General features: G+C 38.2%; 1 protein-coding gene across 2 annotated transcripts; it reads left to right on the top strand.

The window, feature by feature from the left end:
* Nucleotides 1-470: 470 nt before the first annotated feature.
* rad52 (RAD52 homolog, DNA repair protein) lies at nt 471-10,073 on the top strand. 2 transcript variants are annotated; one of them, XM_017473955.2, is made up of 11 exons: nt 471-1,188; nt 2,057-2,158; nt 2,276-2,369; nt 3,342-3,409; nt 3,598-3,716; nt 4,359-4,434; nt 5,387-5,667; nt 7,261-7,439; nt 9,274-9,351; nt 9,494-9,748; nt 9,896-10,073. In XM_017473955.2, exons 1-11 carry the CDS (start codon nt 1,129-1,131, stop codon nt 9,952-9,954), a joined length of 1,371 nt encoding a protein of 456 aa, XP_017329444.1. In that variant the 5' UTR covers nt 471-1,128; the 3' UTR covers nt 9,955-10,073. The 2 variants fall into 2 exon arrangements, with proteins under 2 accessions (XP_017329444.1, XP_017329445.1); XM_017473956.2 differs by lacking the exon at nt 9,274-9,351.
* The last annotated feature ends 1,211 nt before the right edge of the window (nt 10,074-11,284 follow it).

Below are 11,284 nucleotides of genomic sequence, written 5' to 3'. Positions count from 1 at the left end.
CACTGGGCACAAGGAGGGCATGCAACCAGTACATAAAACACTGAAAGGACAGTGTCCTACCTTAGTAGTGCACTAAAATAGGGAGAGTCATTTGGGATTGGGCTGGTGTGCTGAGACCGAGGTGCTTTACGGTGTAATATGATATCGACACATTATCTGAAGGCTGTATAACACAAAGGGGTGTGAATTAAATACGCCTAGGAGCTAAGGCGTGTCAACAGCACTTTAAACATTATAGCCTTTAGACATGACATGCAATGAAATTATTACAGTATTGTCTGCTTAGTTGAACGTCTCTGTATTGCGCTTGTATGTTCCTGCAATATCGGAGGCTGCAGTTTCAGGATCGCATTTGTAAACTATTGTGTACCATTGATCTTTATATTATAAGTTCATGAGTGCACTGGATATTCAGTTAGCTTCACTGGTATAGCTATTACAATACAGTATTGTACTGATCAATAACATTTAATATTTCAAGGAAATATATTTCATCATTTTATTACAAAATCTTTTAGCAAAATGTAAACAGAGACACACCAATGCACAGCACTACTACTGTTGTTCAGCCATATTGGTTGCAATCAAAATGGCGCCATATTGAAAATAAAGTCAAATTTATTAATTAATAAACAAATAAACATAGGGTGTCAAAGCCATTGTTTTATACTCCATGTAGTGCACTTTTACAGAAGTTAGGGATTATTTGGGATTCAGCCGCTTAGCGGACCGCCTACCCTATGACGTGTTACCCACGGATAGGTGTGAGCAGCTCGCCGTTTTCTCAACGCGGGAAGTTAAGAATATTCAAGTCATATTTTTTTATTTAAAAAGATTTACGCTGCTTGTAGGATTATATTTAAAAGAAACGTAAGATTCCACAGCAGTAGAAACACCGGTACTGACCTTCTCTGACTCCTGGAACTACATGACTACTATCTTAGCAAGAGGAGCAAATGAGCATGGATGCTAACTCTAACCAGCTAACCAGCTAACCAAGTTACTATTGTGCAATGCGGCAGCCGGCTGCTAACAACAAAGTGTGTTTAAACCATATGTGACAGCTGAAATCATTAACCTGACCGCTATATGCACAATAATTCAGGACGTTAGTAAACACAGCTTCACATGGAACATTGTAATGATAGGGAAGACAAAAAGCACACAGCTAGCATGTGTTTTGGACAGGTATGTACATGTCTAGTTATAGTTTTAAACAATAACGTTCAATCATGCATGAAGGGACGTCTAAATATGTGTGATTTAATGTTTTTCAGTGGATCTGTACTTAGGAGCCTGAAAAGTCTCAAAACTTGCTTTAATATTTTAGAAAGAAAACTCTGTGTGTTGTAGATATATGATATATCTTAAAACTTTAGCATTGTACGATCTGCATATTCATCCACATAACCATAGATTCCAATCTACCCACCCATCCATCCAACAATGGATTCCCATCCATCAGTGGATTCTAATCCATCCGTCCATCCATCCATCAGTGGTTTCTAATCCATCCATCCATCCATCAATGGATTCTCATCCATCCCTCTATCCATCCTTCAATGGATTCTCATCCATCCATCTATCCGTCCATCAATGGATTCTCATCCATTCATCTGTCCATCCTTCAATGGATTCTCATCCATCCATCTATCCATCCATCAATAGATTCTCATCCATCCATGTCTCCACCCATCAATGGATTCTCATCCATCCATCTGTCCACCCATCAATGGATTCTCATCCATCCATCCGTTTGTGGTGGATCTAAAGCCAATCCCAGAAACACTGGACTCGAGGCAGGAATACACCCTGAATTATATGGCTGTCATCACAGGGCACAATGCGTAAACACACACTCACACACACAGACACTCACTCATTCACACCTAGGGGCAATCTAGGAAACTCACACAGACAGTAACCTTGAATCTGCAGACAGGACACTAGAATTGTCTGACTGAACCACCATGCCACTTCCAAATATTAAAATCTTCAATATATAACTGTTCAGTATAAGTTGAAGACAGAAATACTAATGATGATGATGTTTCAGTATCACTACACTGCTGAGGAGTACCAGGCCATTCAGAATGCTCTTCAACAGAAGCTCGGACCTGAATATATTAGCACTCGGCAGGCAGGAGGAGGACAAAAGGCAAGGAGGCCATCTCATTCTGTTTATATAGTGTTGTTATTAAATCCTAGCGTGCAATGTATGATTTTTTTTTCTTCAGTTTTATAGTTTGTCCTCAAATTTCCTGTATGGTTGCAGGTGTGTTACATTGAGGGTCACAGGGTCATCAGTCTGGCTAATGAAATGTTTGGCTACAATGGCTGGTCTCACTCAATTTCACAACAAAATGTTGGTAAGGACGATCTAATATGACTAATACTGTGTGAATGGGTTTTAGTGTGTTGTTTCAATTCAAGAATTACAGATTTGACATTGTTGTCTATTTATTTACAAAGATAAATGTCATTGTATGGACGTGACTATTACATTTTGGATAACAGTTGTCACGCATAAGCAGAACAGTCGGACAATTATGCATATTCAGCTATTAATCAACATAGAAGAATTTCTTACTGCCTCTAGACTGCAAAAATAGAAAAACTAGTCAATATAAAGAATAGTACTGAAACACAAAATAGGATTTGTAAAACCATTGTGTATTAATTGTATAAAACAATGTATAACAAGAAATTAGGTAAATAAATGCATAATGTACTATTCTGTATTGAATCTTGTCATCTACTGTACGTTTTAATTAGAGTAGCTATGGTGCAACTCCACTAAATATTACCAACATAAATATACCAGTAGTTCATCGATCAAAGCTTGTAAAGGAGAATATTCATTAAAATATCTCAGTGCAGCAATTTATTATTATATAATAAATTGAGAATTAATGTCATGGTTGCTGACTGCATAATATACACTATATGGCCAAATGTATATGGACACCTGACCATCACACCTACATGTGGGTCTTTCCCAAACATTTGCCGCAAAGTTGGAAGCACACAATTGTCTAGGACAGTGGTTCTTAACCTTTTTGTGAGTGCGACCCACTTTTAAGAACGACAATGTTTTGCGAATGATAATCTTCTCTAGCGAAATATGCTGGGTAATTGAAGACTATTATTATTAATTATTATTATTATTTTTGTTGTTGTTATTAGCAATTATGTAGTAAGTGTGACAGGTCTACACAACATGCATAAAATTATTAGGATTGTGCCATCAAGCATGCCATGATTATTTATTATTAAAAGAACAAATGCCCTGTGCACTGTTGGTCCTGAACATCTCCTAACTCACTGTTCACTTTGTGCAGATTTTGTGGACCTGATTAATGGGAAATTTTATGTTGGAGTCAGTGCATTTGTGAAAGTTCAGTTAAAGGTAAGATAGCTGTCAAACCAAACAACAGTTAATTAATTGCTTATTATATACACAAGGAGAATCTGAGCTTATCCACCAAAGGACCAGTATGGCTGGTTGTTCCAGCAGAGCAGGAGCTGTACCTGATTCCACGTCCTTAATCCGTTTGAAGATATTTCCTTTAAGTGAGGAGCATGTCTTTGTCACAGGATGGCTCATTCCATGAAGATGTGGGCTATGGAGTGAGTGAGGGTCTCAAATCCAAGGCGCTGTCTCTGGAGAAGGCAAGAAAAGAAGCTGTTACAGATGGGCTGAAACGAGCACTGAAGTAATCTCATGATTTCTGGTTTAAAGGAAAATTCCAGTGTTTTTCAACTTCATGTCTTTCTGCTACATCTGTAGTGTGTAAATGATTACTACAGACCAGAATATCACATGATTACCTGTACTGAGAAAAGAACACAGAAAACAATTACTCCAAAGTAGTTGTTGGGGCATCAGTAAATGTTTATGCAAGACATATTTCTGTATGACAATATTATGAATTCTTTAATATATTTCTACATTAAGCTCTGAATCTCTAGAATTCACTCATTCATACATAGCACTACTTTTGTACAGGGAAGGATTTGTGGTTATGAGTTACCTACACAGACATATGAACATGCAAATAAATCAGTTTCCGTATGATGGTGCATTTATTTTTTCCCTTCCAAAAGCTTTGTATGTAAGTAACTGCACCAATGATATTTGCACACTACTTTCTGACAGTTCCACACAAGACAGGTGTGAAAACTTTTTTTTTTTACTTTTAGGCCACAGATGCAGCAGTTAGAGATGACTTGCAAAGCACTGGAGTATGATGTGAAAATATGTGTAAAGTTGGCCTGATTATTAGCAAAATATATTTAGATAAAGTGCATTGACGTTGGAATGATTTGAATGACACTCTGTGGATCTTTACATTTAGGTGCTTTGGAAATGCTCTTGGAAACTGCATCCTTAACAAGGAGTATCTGATGGCTGTCAATAAGATTCCCAAGCAGGTCAGCAGGTTAAAACTTAATTTAATTGAAATGCTTTCCCAGTGAACTTCATTGTTTCATTTAGAAATACATAAGGCACAATTTTGCTGATAGCTCTGATAACAGGATGTGCTTTTTCTCTCCCCACCAGATCTTTATCATTCCGCTGATCACAGGTTGCTAAGTAACAGCAGTGATCAAACTACTCCAAGCAGTTTCTAATTGTTAACCATATTTTAGCAAACATAGAAATATAAAAATGGAACTAGTAGAAAAATATAGAAGACAACATATGGCTTGCATCCTATTGCTTACAGATACATAAGAAGTGTTATTATTACTATTATTGTTATTATTATTATTGTTGTTGTTGTTGTTGTTGTTGTTGTTGTTGTAGTAGTGTTCTAAGTTATGTTAAAACTTGTAAGAACAGTTCAAGTTTGTAGTGAATGTCCATAGCCATGATGGCTAAACTACATCCCACAGCAATTTTAACTGCCCCAGCTTTGTTATAGTCACTATTAGTTATTTCCCAGCTCATATGCTATTATTTATCATACAGTTAATTATCCTTGCACTTGATGACACACAAATGCAATACGCCAGAGAACCAGTGCATTTGAGACGTTTCTCCCCAATACAATACTTCAGTAATAATTAGTTTCGTTGTTGCCTAGCAACAAGCTAATTCTTTTGGAAATAATATTTTTGTGGCATAAGAAAGTAACCATTTCAAGAATTACCATGACATTTTCGTTCTTTGAAACACAACATTCTAGATTTTATCTTCTTGCAAATAACATCAGAGCTGTGTATATCTATGACCATGTCATGTGATAACACACTCCCTCTCGTGTTCTATTGCTTAATACCAACCTGTACTCTAGTTATGTTCCACTACCAGAAGGAAATGAGTCATGTGAGAAAGCTAGAAGGGGAAATGTGGTTACTGATTAATTTGCTGCTCTTGCAGCCCCTTTCACCTTTAGACCCACACAAGACGAAGCGCAGAGATAATGAGCCGGCGGTGGAGAAGGCTCGCTACAACAGCCTGTCCCATACTGACTACAGGGCTTTCAGTAATCCAGCTGAAGCAATACTGAACTCTCCATTAGTACAGCCTGGAATCCAACCAGTGCCTGCAGTGTTGCAGAACACTTTGAGCTCCAGGAACCCAATCCCAAATATGACATCACATTCAGCCAACACTTTGGCTCAACAGGACCATGAAAATGGGTCCACGGACATGTCCAGGTAACATTATCCTCAACTGATAACTGAACTGATAGCTGCTGTCATGAAGCCATGCCATCAATCAAAATTTGGTTTTATTCATTAGTAAATAAAAATTGGAGTAGTTGGTAGATTGCTGTGGTGTAAGAGGAATAAAACAGTTCAGTTCATGCTGTTATAGGAAAATAATACAATTATTTTTTATTATAAAAACATCACAACAATACGTTACTGATCATTTTCCTATAACAGCATTACGCAAGCATTTTATCGGACCATATGATGTCAGGATTGCAGTGAAGTCATGTCATGTAGAGGTCGACCAATTGATCGGTTTTCCAGCAATCGGTTATCAGCAAAAAATCAAACCAGTAGTTTTTTCTGGTTGCATCCGTTGTGGGAGCGGCTGAGAGTCCGCTGTTGTTGTACAGTAGAAGAGCGGCCTTGAGAGGCAAAATAAAATCTATCACTGATAAATTTTGTTGTGTTATTTGAAGTGTTGTTTTTTGTTATTTGGTGTGTTACTTTTTGGTTCCGTTTAATATTTATTAATAGTTCATGTATATGAATATTTATATATTTATTTCATTTACAAAAGTTCTAAAGTAATAAAGTTCAGCAATATTTTACTTTGGGTGTTATGTTATCATTCAGCATAAATTTAAAAACTGTCGGTTGATTAATTGGTTATCGGCAGGTACTGCCCAACTTAAAATCCACTATCGGTCGACCTCTAATGTCATGATGCAGTTTTCTAAACTCAAGTAAACTTTAAAGCTGCAGTACTGAACTATTGTCTCTCTATGGCCATCTCTGAAACATAAAACTGTGCAGATGAATCTGATGGTTTGATACATTCGTATGGGTTGTATATTAGCTCCAATACTTGACAACAGAGCTGGTGGCAGATACGGTTTTCTTGGAGTAGAGCGGAGTTGCTCTCTCACAGGTAGCAGAAAATACGTGCAATTTACCACATTGACCATAGCAAAAAACAACAAAACAAAGGAACCTTGATATTTAGCTGAATCAAGTGAACAAGTGCACTAATGGTAGCTAGCTACCTATTGAGCCACTGAAATGTTTTCCTGTTCAGCAGAAAAAAGCCATCTCTGCGTCAGATGTTCAGTATTTACGTCAGATCTCGGAGTTTTCGCCACCTCTCAAACGCTATACTGATATTTATAGCTCAAATTATAAATCATTATAATATACCGTTGCAAATCGGGGTAAGGTAAGGAGTGTTTTTAGCACTGATTTTTTATGTACTTGCTCAATAATTGATTTTTGTTCATTTTTAACCAAAAAAAGTTAAATACTGCAGCTTTAATTTCCAAAATCAGTGAACCTTTCAATATATAATGCATCTTGTGAAAGTGTAAATTAATGACACATTGTATTGTGAAATATTGTTCTATTTTAATTAAATAGCACATTAAAATTACGTGACAGAATATATCACGGTTCAGATTTACATACAGCCATAGCACATGAGGCATCCTGCTGAAGCAACACTGCAAAGAAATGTTAGTCTAAACCACACCAGTTATGCAGCTGCTCCTGTTGTTTGTAAAATCCAATGTGCTGACGCACTCTCTCTGTCTTTGTGTTCAGATCATCAACGGACATGGCTGACTTGTCCTGCTTTGACCCTGCGCTGGACTCTAAGCAACAGAGGAAGCTGAGGCAGCAGCAGCTGCAGCAGAAGTTCAGACAGGAGATGGAGGCCAAGAAGATGCAGCAGGGGAAAGGGCCACCAAAGACCGAACCCACAGCATGTCATCCTAACCCAGGTACAACCAACAGATCCAGCAAGTTGCTTAACCAGAGAGAATATTAAAGGTTTTTAGTAGTATGAAGATTTTCTAATGGGCAAGAAATTATGGGTTATTGAATCATTATTATGATAGTCTGGATTGATAAACCTTTGTGCGTTTTCCACTGCACAAAGTACTAGAAAACTGCATATTTTTTTCTCTCTCATTAGCTATGAGTCCAGTACTAAAGATTCTAGTCTGTATGGTTTTTTGGTACTTCTGCAGGAAATTTGAGAGGTGGAGCTTGCAGCATTCCTTGTTGTTGCATAACAAGTCACACATGCAACAAAGTAAACAGAAAAAAATAAATTATAGTCTGGTTTTGGTGGTGCTGTTCCATCAAAAGCAAAATTGTGCTGTTTATTTCCTCAACCTGCACAAATATTTAATTTTCCAAAAGCCATATCTAGACAAACAATGGTTGGTGACAATGCTCATTGTTAAAAATGCTATATAAATAAAGTTCAGTTGAATTTAATTCTGCCAAAATGCAGAATGAAGGAACACATATTTTAGTTTTCTGATCGTATGGGATGCAAGGTTTTAGAGCATTGATGCCTTTAGTTTGTTTTCTTTTCATTGTTTTTTTGATTAATAATAGTACAATAGATCTAGTACCTTTGTTTCTCATTGTCGCTGCTGCTGTTGTTTTTTTTTTTTGTTTGAATTTTTTTGTAGCCAGTATATGCATGTTAATCCAAGCCCTGAAGCAGATGCCAAAAAAGCAACACACTTCAAAAAACTACTGATGCTTGATTCCTTCTGCCATAAACATGTGACAAGGTATTAATATTACAAGTGAAATCAGAGTAGCTCTGTCACTGTGTAGCTCTGACACTCAATTAATAGTTCAATTATGAGCCGTGCCTATAAAGTAATAGGAAGCAATGGTAAATAGGGCTGGGTTAAAAGTTCATTAATTAAGTTGCGTGTTTGGAAGTGGGGGGCACGGTGGCTTAGTGCTTAGCATGTTTGCCTACCCCCAACCCTGGAGGTGCGATTCCCACCTCTTCCCTGTTTGTGTAGAGTTTGCATGTTCTCCCCCTTGCTTCAGGGGTTTCCACCGGGGACTCTGGTTTCCTCCCCCTGTCCAAAGACATAATGATAATGATAATGAGTCTTTATTGATCACATATCTTTGCATACCCCAGCATGTTAGGAAGCTGGGGTCAGAGCGCAGGGTCATGCACTTTCTAAATATCTGTAGTGTATGAATAGGTGTGTTAATGTGCCCTACAATGTGTTTGCACCCTGTCCAGGGTGTCCCCCGCCTTGTGCCCTGAGTCTCCTGGGATAGGCTCCAGGCTCCCCGCAACCCTGTGTAGGATAAGCAATACGGAAAAAGGATGGATGTTTGGAAGTGACTAAGCTTGCTATAAACTGATGTATTGTAAAAGCATCTTACATTTATGATCAAATGGAATTATTTAATGTTATCTTTGGCCATTTATTCTTTTCATATTTTTAAACCTTTTTAAGTTTAGAACATATTTATTAGCTGTAGCTCAAAATCCGCAATAGCATGCACTTAGATGCAGTACAATAATAATTGCACTTCATCTTGTGACCACCAGGTTCCACTAATGTACACTGTGTTTAACCAGTAAGTAATGAGTAAGCTTTGAGTAATGAAAGTCATTTTTCGATATAGTTTGCAGGAAATCTTGAGGAAATCTTCATTTTGCCCTCACTATTGTCGTCTCCTGATTTATTGGGGAACTAACCGTTAATCTAAATTTCCTCGATTCTCGTTTGGGCCAGTTTTTGTAAGTGGAAAATTGCCTTGTCTATAGCAGTACTGTCTCCTCAGGCCAGGCTTTGGGTCCAATTAAACACAGCCCGCCTTCTGGACATGAAATGCTGGTCAAGAAGGAGGAATGTATGACTGGTAAGAGAGTGTTTGTAGTGTGAAGAGTTCATCTTCATTTTTATCAGCTTCATGTTTGTTAGGTGTAATGCCACTGAATGCAGAAGTAAGAATTATATTGTCAGAAGTGGTTTCTGTATCACTGGCCAAACCTTTTCCTCAGATGACCCAGAGTTGTGGGACTTTACTCTGGATGGCATCGATATGCTCGATGATCCAATGAAAAATTCATCAGGGCTGCCTTGTCCTGCTACACCGAGTGAACACGCAATGTTGACACGTAGTAAAACTCCCCAGAGATCCACTTCACTGAGGCCACCGCTTCGGCCGCACGACCATCAGGTCCATCAGGAGCAAGGAGGAGCCACGAACTATACACACAATAATTCAGCAGCCCAGAACACAGCTAGAGGAACATGTAAGCCTAATCTATACAAGGGACTGAGAAAGAGCAGTAATAGGTGTATTAAATAAGTACTTTTTAAGGAAGGAAACTGCCATTTTAATTATATAACATCTACATAATTTGACCAATGCTCACACTCTAATTTATTCTATCCTACAGGTCTGCAGAGCCCATACCGACAAGGACGGTACATGAAGAAAAGGAAGCTCGAGCCTTGAACTTATTTTAGTACTTATTTGACATTTTATGTTTTGTTGAATTTTGTTTATTGCATGTTTTTTTTGTACAGAATTGTTGTGTTAATAAATATTTAACATTTGTTATTTAACAAGGGTAACTGGACATCAAGTGGCTTTATTGTCATTTCAACCATATACAGCTGGTACAATACACGGTGAAATGAAACCACGTTCCACCAGGACCATGGTGCTACATAAAACAACCACACTAACTACATGAGAACACAGAACTAAATAAGACCTACACATTTCTACATAATGTGCACGTACAAACGTGCACTAACAACACAAGACAGTACAGTAACAACTAAAACAGGACAATGGGCACAGTAAGCAACAGTGTATCGCGATCAGTACACAGCTCTAGTGTGGAAGTGTCCGATATAACAGCAAAAGATAGGTGTGAAAGAGTAACAGTATGATTTTAAAATGCTGTGAATGTAAATATAACATGCTATGACTTAGCAGATAAGCTTATACAAATTATGGACATAGCAGTTATTGCAGTAGCAGCCAATGCAGAAATGTGCAAAAATGTTAAGGGGAGTGGGATGGGGTTCAGTTCAGTATGACTGTGTGTCAGTCCAGTCAGTGAATATTGAGGAGTCTGATGGCTTGGGGGAAGAAGCAGTTACACAGTCTGGCCGTGAGGGCCCGAATGCTTCGGAGCCTTTTTCCAGATGGCAGGAGGGTGAAGAGTTTGTCTGAGAGGTGTGTCGGGTCCTCCACAATGCTGGTGGTTTGCGGATGCAGCGTGTTGTGTAAACGCCTATGATCGAGGGAAGAGACCCCCCAATGATCTTCTCAGCCTGTTCTCATTATCCGCTGCAGGGTCTTGCGATCCGATGTGGTGCAATTTCCAACCAGTCAGTGCAGCTGCTCAGGATGCTCTCGGTGGTTCCTCTGTAGAACGTGGTGAGGATGAGGGGTGGGAGATGGGCTTTTTTAGCCTTCGCAGAAAGTAGAGATGCTGCTGGGCTTTATTGGTTATGGAGCTGCTGTTGAGGGACCAGGTGGACACCAAAAACATACAAAGCTCTTATGTTAAACATAATACTGGAAAGGGCTCCACATCACACTCAATTAGTGTATAAAAAGAAAAAAAAAAGATTAGGCAGAATTAGATTACTTATAAACAGCAAAGACAAACATGGCAAAAGTATATCATGATATTTTAAGATATTTACATGTACAACGTATCAATATTTGCATGCCATTAAAAAAAAAAACTTTTGGGGGGGGAAAAAGGTTTAAAATTGTACTATTTTACTGTCTAAAAATGATCATGAACCTTGAGGCAGATGGGCTA

Source organism: Ictalurus punctatus, chromosome 8 (assembly GCF_001660625.3).
Source record: "Ictalurus punctatus breed USDA103 chromosome 8, Coco_2.0, whole genome shotgun sequence".
Classification (NCBI taxonomy): Eukaryota; Metazoa; Chordata; class Actinopteri; order Siluriformes; family Ictaluridae; genus Ictalurus; species Ictalurus punctatus.
This window is presented reverse-complemented; position numbering and strand designations above follow the sequence as displayed.